At 54.9% G+C, this 21,931-nt stretch overlaps 1 protein-coding gene across 1 annotated transcript in view; it reads right to left on the reverse strand.

Moving 5' to 3' along the window:
- The window catches only part of DNHD1 (dynein heavy chain domain 1), a 145,328-nt gene that overhangs the window by 43,395 nt on the left and 80,002 nt on the right, over positions 1–21,931 (reverse strand). The window contains 11 exon segments of the mRNA XM_043503758.1: positions 2,301–2,483; positions 3,805–3,954; positions 4,300–4,402; positions 4,984–5,188; positions 5,391–5,620; positions 6,096–7,788; positions 9,151–9,463; positions 9,975–10,167; positions 10,454–10,598; positions 11,036–14,033; positions 14,165–14,262. Of these exon segments, the coding sequence (XP_043359693.1) occupies positions 2,301–2,483; positions 3,805–3,954; positions 4,300–4,402; positions 4,984–5,188; positions 5,391–5,620; positions 6,096–7,788; positions 9,151–9,463; positions 9,975–10,167; positions 10,454–10,598; positions 11,036–14,033; positions 14,165–14,262 (6,311 nt within the window).

A 21,931-nucleotide genomic window follows, 5' to 3' on the forward strand; every position in this document is an offset into this window, starting at 1 on the left:
AGTGGTGAGATCTGCACAAGAGACTGGTTATGCTGGAGTACGGAAAAACAATCTCTGTACTGTGAACCCTGCTTCATTTTGAACAAAAGTGCTGCAAATGCATCAGGTCTCTCTGATCAATCAGGATGGAGCATCAACAGAGGTTGGAGGAAGTTGAAAGACTGAATACCATCACATGAGAGTTCACCATCACACAAAGAACACTATGTTGCATGGAAATCAGCCAGTAGGGCAGCATCAGCTGAAAGTTTAGTTGAGAATTTACTCTTGACTGAACTCTCTACAGAAACTAACAACTGGAAAAAACTTCTTGAGCGCATCCTGAATGTCATCCTTTTTCTTTCTGATCGGGAATTGGCTTTCTTTGGTTCTAGTCAATGTATTGGTGATCGTGCAAATGGAAACTTTCTAGGCATAGTGGAGCTCCTCAGCAAATATGACCCACTTTTATCAGAGTATGTTAAACGTATTCGAGAATCGCAAGAGAATCAAAAACACATATAAGTCCATTATCTCTCCACATGCATACAAAATGCATTTATTGAGCTATGTGGGTCATTCGTACAAACAACAATTCTTGATGAGATTCGAAATGCCAAGAATTTTTCAATCATTGTTGATGCCACTCCAGATTGTTCTCACAAGGAACAGACTACTATGGTTATTTGATATGTTAAGATTGTAGACAGCTCAAAATTTTGAATTGAAGAAAGGTTTATTTTGTTTGATAATTTCACGAGAAAAACTAGGAAAGAAATTGCTGCTCGAGTACTAGTAATTCTAGAAGATTTTAAGTGAGATTTTCAAGTCTGCATTGGTCAAGCCATGACAATGGATCCAATATGGCTGGGAAGTACAAAGGTGGACAAGCAGTTCTGCTTGAGCATAATTCAAACTGTATTTCTCCAGCTGTGGAAACCATACACTAAACCTGGTAGGTGTTGACTGTGCTGAATCATGCAAGGAGGCAATTACTTCTTTTGGAACTGTTCAGCAAATGTACAATCTCTTCAGTAGCAGCCCACAAAGGTGAGAAATTCTGAAGCAATATCTTCCTGTTTCACTGCAGGGGATGTCCAGAACTAGATGGTCTGCACGGATTGATGGTGTTCAACCAGTTGCGCAGCATTTGAATTCAGTGAGAAAGGCTTTAAATGAGCTTGAATCTCTCAGTCTCACTGCACAGGCTCGAACTGATCTTCAGTCTATTCAGAAGCACATGTCCAAATTTGAATCCATTCTGATGTCATCTTTGTGGATGAAGCTACTTTTAATGATCCACCAAACTAATCTGGTAATTGAAGCATGCAATCCTACACTTGATGTTGAGAGGTTTCCAAACCCTTGCACTTGCTTTTATCTGAAGCATTTTTCTCAAACTCCAGTCTGGTGTTCCCATAAACCTGTCCAGTGCCTTGTGCTGAGGAGCCTGGGGACTGAGGTGGAACCAGAGAGCTGGGGTGTACTGTTTCCATGGCAGGAGCTGGGTGTACATTGCCAGGGTGCAGAAGGAATGGGAATATAAATCCAGGACTGGGTTAAAATCATGCTTGGTAAAAATCAGATGACGTGGAATTGGAAATTAATCAACTAAATTTGGTGTGCTGGATATTTTAGGCCTGATTGGTGGACAAAATAATGAGGGGGCAGGCTATTCCGCTGTCACCGCCTTTTGGGGTTCTTAGAGAAAGCGACTTCGGCGGAGAACAGATGGAGGCTATTGGAGCAAACGTCACCAGCATCTGCCGCGCCCATCATTTCCTGGGACCCAGGGCCTTCTCTCCTAAGCCTGAGGGACGTCCTTACCAACCTGGACTAGAAAGGATGCAGATACATCCTCCCTCGCCAGCTCCAGCTGAATCCTGGCCACACACCTGAGCTGAAATGGGCTTGGACTGTAACAGCAGCAGCTCCAGTCCCTCTCAGCTCGCGTCCTTGTCTTCCCCCAAAAGCAGCGTTATCACCATCTCTAATATGTCTGAGAGCATGCCAAACTCAGGGGCTTTCTGCTGAAACTCGCTCAGCTACAGGCAAAGGGGAAGGGAAGCTGTTCAGATGAAAGCCCCATTCACTGCTCTACAGGCAAGGATCAGCTCTCTCCCATCTCATCTGTATCGCTACTAAAGGGCTACAAGGATGTTTGCTGGTGTTCTGGCTGTGGTGCCAGGCAGGCTGAGGGCTTTGCCCACCAGCCCTCACACCTTCTTTAACACTGGTCAGTGCTGGACAGTGACTGGGTTCTGCGAACACCTCTGGCCCACTGACTCTGTCTAAATCAATACAACAGCCCCTCCCGGCACCTGGTAGAAGTCCTCTTGGCCGAGCAGTTGCTTGGCACTCTCCCAGCCAGGCTCTTTGTTGAACATCATGCACAGGGTATCCGTCACCCTCAGGATGGATGCTGGTGGTAACCGGTAGCTCCGCAACTCCTCAATGTCCTGCACCTGCAGTCCAGCCAGTGCTGCCTTGTATTCAGTATTCATCTGAGGGAAGGGACAGACAAGCTGCACTGGCGCACCTCATATACACCCCTCCCCAGATGAGCGGGGACCGGGGCAGTCCAGGCCTCACAGGGGCACCCCACATACACCGCTCCCCAGATGGGCGGGGACTGGGCCAGGCTGGGCATCACTGGGGCACCCCACGTACTCCCCTCTCTGGGCAGGTACCAGGGCAGCCGGACCTCACTGGGGCACCCCATGTTCCCCTGTGACACCATGGGAATTCTCTAACAAGTTTATGAATGACAGGCAAGGCAGTGACTGGACTAGGTGTTGCTACCCAGTGGGAGCCAACGGCTCAGCTGCTGCTTTCAGGGCAAGGCAAGTCCTGGAGCATGTGTCAGGAACTCTCTGGGGTGGGATGAGGGGAGTTAGGCCTGGCTGAATCTAACCCAGCTCAAGGGAGGATGCTCAGATAGGCGAAGTGGCAGGACTGAACGGATGACACCTGACAGCAGGGAACTCTGGCAGGGGACTGAACTCCAGGAGGACAATGGCGTGAAAGGTGACAGGAGGCTGGGATAAAAGCAGCCTTTGCAGAGGCCTGGGGGCTCATTTGGGCCTGGGAGACAAAGAGACAGAAATGGCTTGGCCAGCATGGACAATGTCCAAACCGCTGCTTCCCAGGGCTGACCTAAGGGCTTCCCCGGGCTGTGCTCCAGGTGCCTGCTTTGCACAGGCGGCTGGTGTCGCTGCAGATCCTGGCTGAGGTGCCTGGATCCCTGAAGAGTGTAGAAGTCTCTGACCAGGAGCTTATGGCAGCTGCACTCACTGGGCAGAGCTCAGGGCGGGACCCAGGAGGCTGGAGACCAGTGGCTCAGTCTAGTAGGTGTTGAGGCTGTATGGCCTGACCTTAAGGGACAGCAGGACCCTTTGGGGTCTGGCCCACTGAAGAAGTTCCCCCAAGGGACTGTTTAAAAGCTGGGGGGTGGCATAGATCCAGCAGATCAGTGACTTCACCTCCCCTTATGGACAGGCATCACTAGGGAATCCCACGTATCCCCCTGACCACCACATACCGGGCCGATTCCCACCCATCTCCCACCTGGGCAGCAATAATGTATGCTGACCCACACCAGCTCCTGCCCATGTGAGGCTCACCCCTACTGATGGGTCTTGCACCTAAGCCCCTGCATCTCCGCAGGTTCAGCCAGGCAGCCGGGCCGGGTGCCCGTCCCTGCCATTCCAGGGGCTCAGCCAGACAGCCAGGCCGGGTGCCCGTCCCTGTCGTTCCAGGGGCTCAGCCAGGCAGCCGGGCCGGGTGCCCATCCCTGCCATTCCAGGGGCTCAGGTCCGTGCACACCTTTCTCGTGGCAGACTCCTTGCTCTGCTCCAGCAGTTGCTGCTCCTGTGTAAGGATCTCAATACGTGCCTCGCGGTGCTGACAGTCCTGCTCCTGCTGCTTCTGCACCACTTCTTCATGCTCCGCCCACCGTCGGCACCTGGCCACTTGCTGAGGGCAGGAGGGGAGCAGACATGGCACCAGCAGCCCACACGGCTCTTCCCTCTGCTGCTGCCCAACCCCTGCCTCACCCCCAGCATCAACCCGAGCCATTGCTCCAGACTGAGTGTCTGAGCAGGGCAGTTACTCTACGGATGAATACTCGCCCCACTCTGTCTGGAGGTACAAATCCCCAAACCCTGTGGAGATCGCCCCCTGCCTTCTCCCTGCAGCTGTACTGGGGCCTTGGGAAGGGTCCCCACTCTGCAGCACAGCACCCCCAGCACCACGTTGGGTGAGCTGTTCTGATGGGTGACAGCACAGGGCACCAGGCTCTCCCGGAGGCCACCCTCTCACCTCCTTGGCCATGCGAAGTTTCTCCTGCAGGTACTTGATGTCCCGGTTGTGCTCCCGCTGCTTCTCACTCACTGCCCACATCTTGGTCAGAGCAAGCTTCATCCTGCCCCAAGGAAAGCAGAGTGAGGCTCCCGCACCCCCCAGCGCATGTTCAGATCCAGGGCACTAGGGGCACTTGAATCTGGGGGTGCAGCCCAGGGGCCCCTCCAGCCGGATCCTTCTGTTCCAAAGCCAGGAGCTCCTAGTGGGCAGCTCTGGGATAACCTGACCCTGGCAAGGAGAGGCGGCTTGTGTCCTGGTCAGGGGGTCAGACTCTGCTCCTCACCCATACTCCTGGGGCGGAAGGGGAAAAGGAGGCACCCCATCCCCATTCTCTCCCTCAGCCATGTCTCCTTAGTCACAGAAGCTTGGCACATACAAGTCTGGAGCTGTAGTTGCATGGCCCCCCAGAACACTGCTGCCGGTTGTTAGAATGGGGGCAGCTTGAAGGCCCTCTTGCTGTGTGTCGAGACCCCACAGTCCAGCCGTTACTGACATGGGAAGTTTACCCTGCTCACCGCTGATGGCCTGGCCCATGGGCTGTGGGGCATGATGTACTGCCCATGGGCAGCAGAGCCATGTGGGGGCACCATGGGGCCAGAGTTAAGGTTGTGATGGGGAGCAGGGTTTGGCCTCATTCCTCACCGATCAGCCTGAGTCTGGCTCTGCCTTTGCAACTGTGCTGAGAACATGAGGAAAATGTCGAGGAAATCCAGGAAGGTCTTTGGGGTGACGAGGGGCATGGTGGGGGCCAGATGTGTGGCGTAGCAGCTGGCAGAGCGGTGAATCAAAGCCATGGCTGAGGCAATGCTGGCAAGCGAATTCTCCAGGGCCTGCAGTGACGCTGGGACTGCCAGACAAGTAAGTGGACACCATAAGAGACTGTGGAGAGGAGGCAGCAGGCCCCACGGGTTGGAGCTGGCCAGCACGAGCGGCCAGGCACTTGGTGCCTGTATTCTGTGCCGAACCCAGGTCGGCCTGGCCCTTTGCTGGCTGCCTAGCCGCCAGGATCCAGGAGGGGCTGAGACCCCAGAAGCAGGCTGAGCTCTCACCTGGGCTCTGCAGGGGCTGCTGGCTGAGGACATCTTCCAGGCGCTGGGTAGCCACCTGCACCAGGGACTCCTGGCTCCAGGGCTGGTACACATCAGTGCTGCAGGTGAGGGTGAGCATGGCTGTGGCCATGGCTGTGGGGTAACCCCAGGGCCCCCTGCCCTTCGCCCAGCCCTTGCGCCCATCCAGCAGCAGCAGCATGTGCAGATTGTTCCTCACAAATTGGTAGAACCTGGAAGAGAAGGCCATGGGGCTGAGGGAAGAGAAGGGGATCCCTGAGATATGGGGTGACACCAAACCCCTCCCTCCCAGTTCAGTTTGAGGGGGACTGACACTAACCCCCACCCAGCACAGGGAGTGCCCCCTGCCACCCGTGGATAGGGCAGGGCAGGCCCAGCTGGAATTTCCTTCTCTCGCCAAATATCCCTGACAAGAGGATGGCCCCCGTATGCATCCCCCCAGGGCAGGCAAGGTCTGGAGCCTGTGTGCACCCTTCAATATAGAGGTGGGGGGAGTATATTACACCTCCCTGGCTTCACCCCCATTAGACCTGCCCGGCTCAGGGATCCCCCTCCCACAGTCACTCCTGTTAGACCTGCCTGGCTCAGGGATCCCATCCCCGCCCCGCGGTCACTGCTGTTACACCTGCCCAGCTCACGGCAACCCCAACTTCCCCTTGCCATGGTCTCCGTCACTCCCTCCCTGACCTTTGCAGGACCATGTTGGGCCTCATGGTCCTTTTGATGTTCTGGTTTTCCTGCAGCAGTTCCTTCACGATGTGTGCAGTGTCTCCAGCGGTGTACAGGCCAGGGTAGGTGCCCTCTCTCATCAGATCCACCAGCTTCTGCATGGTGCCCGGCGCCACCCCCTGGTGCACCAGCACCACGGCTCTAGTGTCCAGGATCCCAGCCTGCCAGCTGGCTTTCCTGATCAGCTCTCTCACCTCCCACTCCCCTGCCTGCCCCGTCAGCTCAAAGAGCTGGGAGCAGGTGGCGTTGGCAGCCAGGGCCACCAGGGACCTCCTGCCGGTGGAGAGGTGCAGGGAGAGGAGGGCCCCATGCCCCTGTGGGCAGCACAGCACCCGCAGCAGGCGCACCAGGTGCTGGGTGACTTCTCTGCACAGCACGAAGCCCCTGGGGAGGAAGGTGCTGAGCTGCCGCTGGATGGCGTCCCAGCACCTCTCGTGGTAGAGGCTCTCCTGGCTGGAGGAGGCCGGCGCCAGCTCCCTGCTGAAGAGGATGTTGTGCACGTCCTCTCCTGGCAGCAGCAGGAGGTGGGAGGGCAGCAGGGGTTTGGTGCTCTCCTTCTTGATGGAGGGCCTGTGCTTGCTCTTCAGGGGGGTGGTTCGGCGGGTGCTGGTGCGGCGCCCCATGGCCGAGTGCTGCTCCTGGAAGTGAGGGCGCAGGGCTGGAAAGGGCTGGATGGAAACCATTCTCTTCATCTCAGTCGCCTCTGCCCCATCGGACTCCAGTGCGCCCAGGGCAGAGTCCCTGAACGGTACTGTGTCCGGCTGGTCCAGGGCCAGGGCGGGGGCCTGGTCTATGGGATCGAAGGCGTTTGGCCAGTCCTCGTCACTGCTACTCTGCGAGGAAGGCTCCTCATGGCTGTCAGCCAGCACACCCTGCTCAGCACCCAGCTCCATGGCAGCGTCTTGCCCGGCGGGCTCAATGACGCTCCTGGCTCGCTCGTGCTGCAGCAGCTCTTTGTCACGGGTGGATACCACCCTCAGCACGCTCCTCTTGGTGCAGAAGGTCCTGGCAGCCACATCCAGCAGCAGCTGCCCGCTCTCCTGCCGCTCGCGCTCCGACAGCAGCGGGTCACAGAAGATGCGTAGCGACTCATGCAGCCAGAGACGGACGATGACCCGGGTGCTCAGCGTGAGGCTGAGGCTTGTCCCCGGCTGGGCTCGCTTTCCAGCCCTGAGGGTGCTGGTGTCCTCCAAAGGGCTAGTGAGATGGATCCCGGGGCAGGGCCGCAGGAGGAAGAGGCCCCTGAGAACCTTCTCGATGTGGTGGTAGGAGAAGTGGTAGCAGGCGGGTGAGGAGCGGAATCTGGCTGTCATGGCCTCGTACACGTCCACAGTGGCCCCCACCAGGGCAGTGGCCAGCTCGCTGTGCCTGGCCATCAGGGGGAACTTCTCCAGCCAGGCCAGGACCAGGGGTCTGTGGATGCTGATCAGAGACTCCCTGGAGACACTGGGGAGCGAGAGGATGCTGCAGAGCCGAGTGAAGCGAGGGGAGAGCGGGTGGACACCGATCGCTGGGGCAGCCACCAAGCCAAAGCAATTGAACTCTGCTGAAGGGACTTGTCGGAGCTCCAGGCTCTCGGCGCCATAGACCTCCTGGTGAGAGAGGGCCTGGCGCAGGGTCTCCACCACGGGGTGACTCCCCTGCCTGGCATCTGGGAGAGAAAGGATCATCACGCCTTGGAGCAGCCTGCCTATCCCACCGTCAGCCACCCACAGGCTCTTCTAGGAGCCAAGTGCCAGCAGCAGGACGGCACTAACACACACAGCCCTGCAGACTTAACCAACCCTGGGTGACTGGGCCCGGCCGGAGGGAGTCAGGCCCAGCCTGGGGGTTCCAGACCTAATGACGGGGATCTGGGCCCAGTACAGCCCTGAGGGTTGGGGTGTCCGGTAAGGTTGCCAACTTTCTAATCACACAAAACTGAACACCCCTGCCCCCCACTCACTCCACACACACACCCTGTCGCTCATTCTCACTCACTCATTTTCACCAGGCTGGGGCAGGGGGTTGCAGGAGAGGGTGAGGGCTCCGAGGTGGGGCCAGAAATGAGGGGTTCAGGGTGTGGGAAGGGGCTCCTGACTAGGGCAGGGTTGTGCAGGCTCCAGGAGGGAGTTTGGGTGTGGGAGCGAGCTCAGAGCTGGGGCAGGGGGTTTGGGGTGCAGGAGGAGGATCTGGGCTGGGGCAAAAGGGATCAGAGTGCAGGAGGGGGCTGGGGTGTGGGAGGGAGTTTGGGGTACAGGCTCCGGGAGGGAGTTTGGGTATGGGAGGGGTCTCAGGGCTGGGTAGGGGGTTGAGGTGCAGGAGAGGGTGCAGGCTCCAGGAGGGAGTTTGGGTGTTGGAGGGTGCTCAGCGCTGGGGCAGGGGGTTTGGGGTGCAGGCTCCGGGCAGTGCTGACCTCAGGCGGCTCCCGGAAGTGGCAACATGTCCCTCAGCTCCTAGGCTCAGGGCGCGTCCACGGGGGCTCTGCACTGCCCTCACCTGCAGGTGCCATCCCTGCAGCTCCCATTGGCCGCAGTTCCCGGCCAATGGGAGCTGCAGAGCCGGTGCTTGGGGCGGGAGGCAGCTCAGAGCCCCCATGGCTGCCCCTGTGCCTAGGAGCCAAGGGACACGTCGCCACTTCTGGGAGCCATGAGGAGCTGGGCAGGGGGCCTGCCTGCCCCACTCCACTACCAACTGGACTTTTAATGGCCCGGTCAGCGGTGCTGACTGGAGCCGCCAGGGTCCTTTTCCGACCGAGTGTTCTGGTCAAAAACTGGACACCTGGCAACCCTAGTTTCTGGGCCCCGAGATGGGGAGCTGGATCCAGCCAGGGGGAGCCGGGCCCAGCAGAGCCCTGGGGCGGCAGGTGTCTGGCCCCAGTGAGGGGAGCGAGGCCGAGCCAGAGGGAGCTGGGCCCCGCAGAACCCTGGGGCAGCGGTGTCTGGGCCAAGGAGGGGGAGCCAGGCCCCACAGCGGGTATGTGGCCATTTCCAGCTCAGCCCAGGGCATTGTCTGATGTGAGGCGGGGGCTCACCCAGCTCGGCAGCGTGCAAGTCATCCAGCAGGAGCAGGTAGCAGCTCCTCCTGCCCCTGGCGGCAGGGGACCGGGATCCGGGGAGGCTGGTGAACAGGGCCTTGTCCCGCGTGCTGCCCAGGATGTGGCTTTCCAGCAGATGGCGCACGTGGCCCGCGCCAAGGGCAGGTGAGATGGCGACACGGTGGTAGGAGTGATTGGGCTGGATCAGCAGCTCCGCGAAGGACGACTTGCCGCAGCCCGGCTCCCCGGCCAGGAGCACTGGCTGCCTGGATCCCAGGAGCAGGTCCAGCACATAGAGGAGTCGCTCATACTGCAGAGCAGAGAGACAGTGCCAGGGAGGGGCCCTGGGACTATGTAGCACCTGACCAGAGGGGAGGGCCATGGAGACCTCGGGCACATCAGAGGGCAAGGAGCTTGTGCCGCCTCATGCCGCATCTCCTGGCTGCATGGGGCTCTTGGAAGAGCTCCCAGCCTTGCCCCCTCTGTGCGTCTAGCATCTGACCTCTCCTTCTTTGGCATCCCAGACGTCATCCAGCAACTCTGGCGCTTGTCACCAGTGGGAATGTTACAGTGTGTGATGGTCCTGGATGGACCTAGGGCAGAACGGGGCAGCTCCCGGAGACCCCCTGGGGGCCAGTTGTACCTGGGGCAGCTCACAGGGACCCCCCCAGAGCCTGGCCATACCTGGGGCATGACAGGGCCTGTCATGGGGACAGCTGGGGCCTGGCTGTACCTGGGGCAGCACCGGGGCAGCTCACAGGGCCTGACTATACCTGCAGCAGGATGGGGCAGCTCCTGGGGACCCCCAGGCCTGGCCGTACCTGGGGCAGGATGGTGAAGCTCACAGGAACTGCCTTGACTCTGCCGGACAGATACTTCCCATCAAAGACCTCTAGTTTCCCATCCTCAGGCTGGGGATAGAGGTCAAAGACAGAATCAGTTGAAGGCAGCTCTATGGTGTAGCAGCTGCTGTACAGGACTCTGCGGGCAAAGCTGTCAAAGAAGGCCCAGTGTCTGCAAAAAATAGAGTCAGAGAGATGGACAGCTAAGGGGAGAGTGCCCTGCTGTAACTACTAGACCCCCACTTTGCTCCCAGAGCCAGGCTAGAACCCAGGAGTCCTGGCTCTCTGTTCTGCTGTTTTAACCCATAGACCCCACTCCCCTCCTCGCTACCCAGAAGTTCTGGCTTCCAGCCTCCAACCCCATCCCCAGTGTCCACATTCCATTGCTTCCGCCTCCTGGGGCTGCTCACTCATCATCATCGATGGCGTGGCTAGCCGAGGGAACCCCTGGTTGGTACCTGGGGTGCAGGTGGCCACTGAAGCCCCAGATGTAGGCAAACACAAAGATGCTGCGGACGAGCAGGTGGTGATGGGAGGGGACAGCTTCATCCAAGCCCCAGGGTGAAGGGACAGCTGACACCCCTGCACAGCTGTTCTCAGCCACTGAGGAGAGAAAGAGTCAGTCACCTCGAGGCAGGAGATCCCAGCCTGGCCTGGCCTAGCGATGGCAGACCCCCGGCTGCTCATTGGCAAAGCCTGGGCCTGGCGGGTGCTGCAGAGATCTGTGTGGGCCCGATGTCCAGACCGGCCCTGTCACAAGCATTCATGGGCAATGACTGGCAGAGCAGCCCCCTAGGAGGATCCATGCCAGTCACTCAGGACTCCCTGGATGGCGAGATCCTCCCAGCCCAACAGAGAGCCCCAGGCAGCCTCCACCATCTGGCCCCTTCCCTGGGGCTCTGCCCCTACTCAGACCCTGGGGCACCCAGAATGGGGGACTTCGGCTGGTCGGGATCAGCAGCATTGGGGACTGGTTCTAATCTGGACCCTATAAGAGCAGGGGGGCACAAGGTCATTGGTCCTGCTGGGGTTCCCCTCACCTGCCTGTTCCTCCCTTCTCAGAGGCTGGGCCTTCGCCTTGTCATGGCTCAGGTGTCGGTCCAGCAGAGCCTTCAGGAGCCTGGTGAAGGCTGTGGTCTCTGGGACGCCCCAGGCCATGGGGCTGCGCAGGTCGGCGTGAGGCTGCAGCAGGGAGCTGCAGTGTTGCTGCAGGAAGGTGAGCGTAGGGGGGAAGACATCCTCAGCGAGGCGACGCAGCATGACCACACTCTCCTGGCTCACACTATACCTGTGATAGATGGTGGCTAGGGATGAGGCCAGCAGTGCTCGCCAGACGCATGAGCCCCCACAGTGCAGGAGGGCGCACCGTGTGGAGATGGATGGTGAGATGCTGGAGACATCAGGCAGCTCAAAGAGGAACTTCACGCCCTCTGGGGAGTGGAGGCACTGCCCAGTTGGCAGGCTGAGAGCGGGCTCTGCACTGAACAGCGACGAGATGGGATCCAGCCACTCGGAGCTGGCAGACCCATCCAGCACCATCCATTGCTGGGTGCCTAGCCCGCTCAGCCCAGTGGCAGGGGCTGAGGAAGCCATTCTCTGCAGGAGCCTGGAGAAAACACCCTCCCTCCAGATGCCTCCCTCAAGCCTGCCCAGGAACTCAGAGGTGCTGAGGCTATTGGGGCAGAGGCAGACAGTGCTGATAGGCAGATATGCCATGTCCTTCTGAGTGCCTGGACTGCCCACCCCTGGCGCCAGCTCCAAGGACTTGCTCACAGCCAGCCTGCTCAGCACCTTGGCCAGGGTCTTCCAGGCTGTGGTCTTCCCGCTGCCTGCAGGCCCCACCAGCAGGACCCCTGGCGAGCCCAGCAGGGCCTGGGAAAGCTGCACTATGGTGCTGGTGAGCTCGGGGTCTGCGTGGAGCTTGTCCTCATGCAGCTGTGCTGTCACGGCACTCAGCAGCCTGGGTGGGGCATGGGCCTCAGGGAACAGGGAGCAGGATGCAGGGAAGACCCCTCGGAGCAGCTCCCACACTCTACTCAGCCGGGGGTCCTCCAGGGCAGACAAGAAGGGTGAGAGGCAGAGAGCTTGGATGAGGGCAGGCTCCTCAGCCAGACCCTCAAAGGATGACTGCTGGGCTGTGAGCTGCTGCCTGGGCTCTGGCTGTGGTCTCACCATGGGCGGATACACAATGCCAATGGCTGCCTCAATGACCCCCTTGAACAGGGCCAGCCGGATGGGTGCAGGGCCTGGGCCCAGCTCCCCCTCCAGCCAGAAGAAATAGCTCAGCTTCTTGGCCAGGTGTGCTGCTTCCCGGAAGCCAGCTGCCAGCAAGGTCACCTCGGCCACCTTGTGCAGGTCAGGGGGCAGCAGGGCCACGGGGCGCAAGGCCAGGCGCAGGAGCTCAGGGAGACGCTGCAGGGTGGCCAGGCAGCCGTAGGTCTCCCTGACCTGCAGCAGCCGCTCCCCAAAGAGGATATTCCCCAGCACGCGGGACTGGTATGGCTCTGCTTCATCCAGGACCAGCTCTGGCAGGGCCCTTGCAGGCTGCTCCTGCCCCTCCCTGTCCTTATTCTTGGATCTGTGGTTGGGGGTCACCTGGCCCTTCTCTGGCTGCAGGCCCATGCAGAGCATCTGCAGGTCTGACAGGAGCTGGCTGAACCCTGACAGGATGCTGGGCCCCAGCTGGTCCACAGCCTCCAGCAGCAGCCAGGCCCCGGCCTGCACAGCCCCACTCAGGTGTTGGTGGAGGCAGCCCAGGCCCATCTGCTGGGAGCAGTGCAGGGTGACAAGCTGGCGCCCCAGAGCCCTGGCCAGGTGCTGCATGGTGGCCGTCTTCCCAACCCCGTGGTAGCCCAGAGCCGCACCACAGCGGAACTCTTCCAGGGCAAGCAGGAAGCCCAGGAAGCTCCTGTCCAGCTGGGGGCTCCCCACCAGGTGGGGGCAGTTCCCCACATACTCATAGTCATAGTGCAGGCGGATGTCGAGGATCTCAGCCCAGCAGCGGGGGGGGCTGGCAGCCCAGCTCTCAATGGGGGCCCCGACTGCCCTGGCGCTCTCGGGGTGCAGGACCAGCCGGTACTTGAGCAGCTGGGCCCAGGCAAAGGCAGTGGGTGAGTCGACTTTGCGCTCCAGCAGGCAGGTCAGCACATCACGCTGGTGCACAGTGACAGTGAGCAGGGCCCCCAGCAGTGTGCTGAGCTGGGCGCTGCCCGGCTGCCCAGCGTGGCTGCTGCGGTAGTTGCGGACATAGTGGGCCAGGGCCTCCAGCTTCAGTCTGTGCTTGAGCTTGAGGCCAGGCCTGCGCACGGTGCCGAAGAGCCGCTCCTGCACATCTGCAAACCACAAGGCCTCCTCAGCCAGCAGCACGCACTGCGCTGGGAAGTCTGTTGCCAGCTGCCCCCAGTGCTCCACCAGCAGGTGCCGTGGCAGCTCGCTGGGAGCTGGGCGCTGCTCGAAGGCCACGTCAAGCTGGGGCCGCAGGGCCAGGCGCTGGGCCATGCATGCCTGCAGCAGGTGGAAGAGGGACTCCTTCATGCGCTGCTCCAGGGCGCACAGCCATTTAGTGACCTTCTGGTTGAGGGGCAACGGGGAACACAGCGGCACTGTCTCCCCACAGGCTCCCACCAGGCCCGTGGCCTCTGACACGGGCAGCAGGGCAGCATAGGTGACAGGGTCTCGAGTGGTCGAGGGCTGGCGGAAGGCCAGCTGGTGCACTGTTGGGAAGCAGCGGCGGGCCCAGATGGTCACCTCCATGGGCTCCGCTGGTGAGGCCACCATAGCCACCACCTCTGTGTTGCTGAGGAAGAAGAGGCGGGGGAAGCCCATGCGCGTAGCCTCCAGCACATACTCCAGTGCGTGGATGAGGAGCTGCAGGTCCTCAACACCCTCACTCAGCATGGTCTGCAGGGGCACACCCATAAAGCGGCTCTCCCGGTTGGAGGTGGCCATAGGCATCACGCTGGATAGCACCAGGGGATGCTTGGATGTCACCTGCATGAGCTCCCGGAACCTGCTGTCCAGCTTCTGGAACAGGCAATCCTGGCATGAGGAAAGCAAGCATCAACCCTGTAGAAGGGAAGTCCCAAGGGGCAGGGAACTGGAGGCAGTGAGGATGGGAGGGAGGACACACTGGCTCAGGGCAGGGGCATGTGGTGGGGGAGACGACTCACCAGCTCACCGCTGGGCAGGCTGATGTCCATCTCATACAGCACTATATTCAGGAAAATCCACTTCTGCTGGAAACTGACCCAGACGTCCAGCAGGGCTCCTGTGGAGAGAGGAGTCTGGGCGTGAGCATTCCTGGGGTGCCCTCCAGGGTATACAAACCCCACGCTGGAAAGGAAGGGCTAAGGAGCTGCTCTCAGCCCAGGTGGCCCTACCCACCGCACCTGCAAAGCCGACACAGGCTGGAGGTGGAGCTTACAAAGCTTACGGTGGCAGGCAGACAGTTGAGGTGAACCTGCCCCAGAGCTCTTGGGAAGGAAGGCCACAGGAGTGACCTGCCTAAGCCCACAAAGAAGGGACCTGTGACTCTCTGAAGGCACAGACTTTATTTTGGTGGTTAGTTATTTACTTTATTCAGTGGGAAGAGACAGGATTGGCAGGGAGGGAGCTGCACAGCCCCTGAGGGTGCAGGACTTAGCTGCCTACCATTGGGCACTGGATCAGAGACGGGTGGGTCTGGGCTCCCCACCAACCCCTAAAGAGTGATTACAATGGAAGTCTATCCCTCAGTGGGGAACCTAGATGGGGGAAGACATTGAAGGTACAAGGAGCTGGACCATGAGACCTCCCTTGCCCTGAAGATTCCCCAATATTGGACTCTTTATATATATATACACCCCCAAAAGCATGGAACTGAAAACATGACCTGGCTGGAGGGCTGAGTCACTGAGGGTATGTTGCAATGTAAGCCAAGGCTCAGATAAAATCTCAGGATAAACTTCGTCATTGTAAGACAATGGACCAGACGCCTAGGGAGGTTGTGGAAACTCCTTCACTGGAGGTTTTCCAAAGGACGGTGGAGAGCCATCTGTCTTGGATGATTTAGACCCAACAAACCCTGCGTCTTGACAGGGGATTAGACTAGATGATCTTTGCGCCGCTGCCCCGTCTAACCCTATGATTCTATAAAACCACTGCCAACTGCACACTCCTGGATGTCAGCTTACCACTCCACACTGGAACCCATACAGGGTATCATCAAATAATTACAGCCCATACTTGATGGGACCACATTCTGAAATAAATCTTTCCTGAATCTCCTCTTCCAATTAGGCCCCAGCTGGAGTATTGTGTCCAGTTCTGGGCACCACAGTTCGGGAAAGACGTGGACAAACTGGAGAAAGTCCAGAGAAGAGCAACAAAAATGATTAAAGGTCTAGAAAACATGACCTATGAGGGAAGATGAAAAAATTGGGTTTGTTTAGTCTGGAGAAGAGAAGACTGAGAGGGGACAGGATAACAGTTTTCAAGTACATAAAAGGTTGTTGTGACGCAGTAGGGAGCGGGGTGGATTGACCTGGGAATGTCATCTGGTTTTACTGGGACTGTCTGCATTGGGGATGGGAGAGCAGGAAGTGACTTTACTTGAGGGACAATACCTGAGCCTGTAACCTGAGCCAGGAGGAGGGTTGAAGCAGGTGACACCTTTTCCTCTGGGGAAACTGGACAAAGGCTGGAAGAGGAGCTGGGGGGAGTGGGAGAGAGACAGCTGAAGGGGGGTTTGTTTTCAGTTTTGGGCTGGCAGATGAAACGCAGGGAACCCCAAGGCTGGGGTCTAAGCTCTCTGCCCCCCAGAAGGACTTGACTGAGGGGTCCTGGCTGTACCTACAAGTTCTGTTTGGGACTGTGTTCCTGTCATTCAATAAACCTTCCATTTTACTGGCTGGCTGAGTGTCACGGTGAATCCCAGGAAGAGGGGTGCAGGGCCGTGACTCCCCCACACTCCATGAAAGTTGTTACAAGAAGGAGGGAGAAAAATAGTTCTTCTTAACCTCTGAGGATAGGACAAGAAGCAATGGGCTTAAATTGCAGCAAGGGTGGTTTAAGTTGGACATTAGAAAAAAATTTCTAACTATCAGGGTGGTTAAGCACTGGAATAAATTGCCTAGAGAGGTTGTGGAATCTCCATCATTGGGGATTTTTAAGAGCAGGTTAGATAAACACCTGTCAGGGATGGTCTAGATCGTGCTTGGTCCTACCGTGAGTGCAGGAAACTGGACTAGCTGACTCTCGAGGTCCCTTCCAGTTCTATGATTCTGGCCTTCAAACAACCCCCCAACATCTCCAAGCTCATCATCAGAAGCAAGTTCCTCCTAGACTTGGACACACAACTCAATGCGGCAGCAGACCCTGCCAGAACAATAGATGCAAAACCTGTAGACATATCTCCACTACTATGATGGTCAACACCCACCCCCCCAACACATCTTTTAAGATCCCTGGGCCCTACACATAAATGCCCTAATAACAACTATGTGGGTGAAACCAAGCAACCAATGAATGAATGAATGAATGAACTCACACAGGAAAATGATAAAAAACAAAAACACTCTACCATTTGTGGGTGAACACTTTTCCTGAAGAGGTCACTCTTTATCTGACCTCGCAGTCCTCAGCCTCAAAGGAAACCTGCAGAACACCTTCCAAAGACGAGCCTGGTAGCTTAATTTATAGCTTTGCTAGACACTAAAAATAATGGACTGAACAGAGACACTGGATTTATGACATATCACAGTGGATATACTTCTACAATCTATAACCCACTAACCTCCACCCAACTTCCTCCACCACACACCACTGGAGAAATGTTAACGGGCCACTTCACTTTGAATGGTCCCTTGAAACATGTGTTAATTCCTTATTCTAAACAATCCGTTCTACCTTATATTTAGCTGTGATGCTCTTAGCACTTTTCCCAGCCCTGAAGAAGAGCTCTGTGTAAGCTCCAGATGACTGGAAGCTAGCTAATGTAACGTCAATTGTTAAAAAGTGCTCCAGAGGCAATCCTGGCAATTACAAGGCTGTGAGCCTAACTTCAGTACCAGGCAAGCTGGTAGAAACTGTAGTAAAGAACAGAATTATCAGACACCTTGGGGAAGAGTCAACCTGGCTTTTGTAAAGGGGAATCATGCGTTGCCAATCTATTAGAATTTTATGGATAAGGGTGATCAAGTCATACAGTGTACTTGAATTTTCAGAAAGTCTTTGACAAGGTCTCTCACCAAAGGCTTAGTTTCTTTAAGTGGTCACGGGAGTTGCCTGAGTTGTCCTGAACAGACTGCAGACGCTTGCAGGCAGAATCTACCCTGAATCACAGTGTGGCTTCAGAGCTGAAAGGTTTGCTATTGCCATGATCTTCTCGCTGAGACAACTACAAGAGAAATGCAGAGAACAAAGAAGCCCCTCTACATAGCCTTCACCAATCTCACAAAGGCTTTTGATCTTGTCAGTAGAAGTGGAGGATTGGCACTTCTAGAAAGGATTGGATGTTCCCCCGCACCCTCCCCCCAGCCCAAGCTCTTCAGCATGATTCGATCCTTCCCTGAAAATATGCACAGCACAGTCCAATACAACGGCTCAGTATCTGAGGCTTTCCAGATTCACAGCAGAGTTAAGCCAGGTCATGTACTTGCCCCAACTAGTCTCTACGGTGCCACAAGTACTCCTTTTCTTTTTGCGAATACAGACTAACACGGCTGCTACTCTGAAACTTGCCCCAACTCTGTTTGGGATCTTCTCCTCCCTGATACTGAAACAAGCTTTGGTTCCTTAATGGCAGGAATCTACTTGCACACAAGAGCTGATGGAAAGCTGTTCAATCTTGCAAGACTCAGATCTAAAACCAAGACTTGGGAGGCCCTTATCCAACACCTTCTCTTTGCTGATGACACAGCAGTAACAGCCCACACAGAAGCCCATCTCCAAAGCCTAATGGACAGTTTTTCCAAAGCCTGCCAAGGCTTCTGGTTTAAAATAAACCTAAAAAGGACTAACAATGTGCCAGGAAGTTGAGGAAGCACCCTCCATCAAGATCTGCAACTATGAATGTGAAGTGTGAACAAGTTCACATACCTAGGGTCCACTATCACAGTCAACCTTTTACTTGAAACAGAACTCAACATCCGCATGGGAAAAGCCATCACAACAATGTCTAGACTGAACAAGAGGATATGGCAAAACAACAAACTGACAGAACACACAAAGATCTGCGAAAAGAACAGGAGGACTTGTGGCACCTTAGAGACTAACAAATTTATTTGAGCATAAGCTTTTGTGAGTTACAGCTCACTTCATCGGATGCATGCAGTGGAAAATACAGTGGGGAGATTTATATACACAGAGAACATAAAACAATGGGTGTTACCATACAGACTATAAGAAGAGTGATCAGGTAAGGTGAGCTATTACCAGCAGGAGAGTGGGGGGCGGGGGGGCTAACTTTTGTAGTGATAATCAAGGTGGGCCATTTCCAGCAGTTAAAAAGAACGTCTGAGGAACAGTGGGGGAGGTGGGGGGGAATAAACATGAATAAACAGGCCTAACAAAGAAAATAACAGAACGCCACTAGCCATCACCTTCAGCCCCCAACTAAAACCTCTCCAGCGCATCATCAAGGTTCTACAACCTATCCTGAAGGACGACCCATCACTCTCACAGATCTTGGGAGACAGGCCAGTCCTTGCTTACAAACAGCCCCCAACCTGAAGCAAATACTCACCAGCAACCACACACCACACAACAGAACCACTAACCCAGGAACCTATCCTTGCAACAAAGCCCGTTGCCAACTCTGCCACATATCTATTCAGGGGATATTATCATAGGGCCTAATCACATCAGCCACACTATCAGAGGCTCGTTCACCTGCGCATCTATCAATGTGATATATGCCATCATGTGCCAGCAATGCCCCTCTGCCATGTACATTGGTCAAACTGGACAGTCTCTACGTAAAAGAGTAAATGGACACAAATCAGACGTCAAGAATTATAACATTTAAAAACCAGTCAGAGAACACTTCAATCTCTTTGGTCACTCGATTACAGACCTAAAAGTGGCAATTCTTCAACAAAAAAACTTCAAAAACAGACTCCAACGAGAAACTGCAGAACTGGAATTAATTTGCAAACTTGATACAATTAACTTAGGCTTGAATAAAGACTGTGAGTGGATGTGTCATTACACAAAGTAAAAAGAAAAGGAGTACTTGTGCACCTTAGAGATTAACAAATTTATTTGAGCATAAGCTTTCGTGAGCTACAGCTCACTACAGCTGTAGCTCACGAAAGCTTATGCTCAAATAAATTTGTTAGTCTCTAAGGTGCCACAAGTCCTCCTTTTCTTTTTGCAAATACAGACTAACACGGCTGCTACTCTGAACCTACACAAAGTAAAACTATTTCCCCAGGTTTATTCCCCCCACCCCCGCTACTGTTCCTCAGACGTTCTTATCAACTGCTGGAAATGGCCCACCTTGGTTATCACTACAAAAGGTCCTGTCACCCTGCCGCTGGTAATAACTCACCTTACCTGATCACTCTCGTTACAGTCTGTATGGTAACACCCATTGTTTCATGTTCTCTGTGTATATAAATCTCCCCACTGTATTTTCCACTGCATGCATCCGATGAAGTGAGCTGTAGCTAACGAAAGCTTATGCTCTAATAAATTTGTTAGTCTCTAAGGTGCCACAAGTCCTCCTTTTCTTTTTGTGGATACAGACTAACACGGCTGCTACTCTGAAACAAAGATCTGTGCGTATCGTGCATGTGTTACCAGCATACTTTTGTATGGGAGTGAGACACGGACCTGATACTCTCATCAGGAAAAGAGGCTCAACAGCTTTCATATGTGTTGCCTTCATCGAATCTTTGGAATCTCCTGGAGGGACAGAGTCACCAACACTGAGTTGATCAAACAGGCCAGAATACCCAGCACGCAAACACTCCTCAAACAGAGAGGCCTCCGTTGGCTTGGGCATGTGTGCCAAATAAATGATAGGCGCATCCCAAAGGACATCCTCTATGGCGAACTGGCATCTGGAAAAAGACCCAAAGGATGCCCAAAATTGCATTTCAAGGATGTGTGCGAGATCTCAAAGAAATGGACATGCATGTGGACAAATGGGAAGATCACACTCAAGACTGCAGCCTTTGGAACCAAGAGCTCAACAGAAGTCTCCAGAGTTCCAAGAGGAAGCCGTCCAGCTTAGCAGAGGAGAAAAGAGCTTGCAGAAGGCAAAGCTCAAAAGGTCGAGATACCACCTTTAAATGTGACAGATGCAGCAGAGATTGTCTCTCTCAAGTAAAGATGTAAAGTAAAGTACTGAAGTCAGGCTTACCAACCTGTAATTGCTGGGATCACCTCTGGAGCTCTTTTTAAAAATTGGCGTCACATTAGCTATCCTCCAGCCGTCTGGGACAGAAGCTGATTTAAGCGATAGGTTACCTGCCACAGTGAGTAGTTATGCAATTTCACATTTGAGTTCCTTCAGAACTCTTGGGTGAATCCCATCGGGTCCTGGTCATTTATTACTGGGTAGCAGGGCCATCCTTAGGCATACGCAACATACGCAGCTGTGTAGGGCACCATGAAATTTGGGGCACCAAATTGCCCCAAATTTCATGGTGCCTTGACAGCTGCGTGCTGCATACATGGCAGCACCAGCCCCGGCAACCAGCCCTATCCCTCAGCTGGCCCCCCCAGGGGCTGCGCCCACTGCAAGGGGCAGGGCCGTCCCTAGGAGGGTTCGGGGACCCGGACAACTCCCTCCTTTTAATTTCTGTTTCATAACTTCCTCATTTTTGTGTAATTCCCCTTTCTGAAATTAAATGCTACAGTGCTGGGCTGCTGTGGGGTTTTTCCCGTCACAGGGATGTTAAGTTTAATTATACTATGGTCGCTATTACCAAGCGGTTCAGCTATATTCTCTTCTTGGACCATATCCTCTGCTCCACTTACGACTAAATCAAGAATTGCCTCTCCCCTCCATCCCGTCCTGAGGTGACATGTACCCAATCAATATGGGGATAGTTGAAATCCCTCATTATTATTGAGGTTTTTTATTTTAATAGCCTCTCTAATCTCCCTGAGCATTACACAGTCACTATCACCATCCTGGTCAGGTGATCGGTAATATATCCCTGCTGCTACAGTCTTATTATTCACTCATGGAATTACTATCCATAGAAATGTTTTGGCACAGTTTGGTTCATTTAAGATTTTTACTTCATTTGATTCTACACTTTCTTTCACATATAGTGCCACTTCCCAACCTGCATGACCTGTTCTGTCCTTCCGATATGTTTTGTACCTTGATATTACTGTGTCCCGTTGATTATCCTCATTCCACCAAGTTTCGGTGATGCCTATTATATCAATATCCTCATTTAATATGAGGCACTCTAGTTCACGCATCTTATTATTTAGATTTCTAGCATTGTATATAAGCACTTTAAAAACTTGTCACTTTTTCAGAGTAGCAGCCATATTAATCTGTATTCGCAAAAAGAAAAGGAGTACTTGTGGCATCTTAGAAACTAACAAAATTATTTGAGCATAAGCTTTCGTGAGCTACAGCTCACTTCATCGGATGCATTCAGTGGAAAATACAGTGAGGAGATTTATATACATAGAGAACATGAAACCATGGGTATTACCATACACACTGTAACCAGAGTGATCACTTAAGGTGAGCTATTACCAGGAGGAGAGCGGGGGTGGGGGGGAGGAACCTTTTGTAGTGATAATCAAGGTGGGCCATTTCCAGCAGTTGACAAGAATGTCTGAGGAACAGTGGTGGGGGGAGATAAACATGGGGAAATAGTTTTACTTTGTGTAATGACACATCCACTCCCAGTCTTTATTCAAGCCTAAGTTTGTATCCAGTTTGCAAATTAATTCCAATTCAGCAGTCTCTGGATGGAGTCTGT

Source organism: Dermochelys coriacea, chromosome 1, assembly GCF_009764565.3.
Source record: "Dermochelys coriacea isolate rDerCor1 chromosome 1, rDerCor1.pri.v4, whole genome shotgun sequence".
In the NCBI taxonomy this organism is placed as follows: domain Eukaryota; kingdom Metazoa; phylum Chordata; order Testudines; family Dermochelyidae; genus Dermochelys; species Dermochelys coriacea.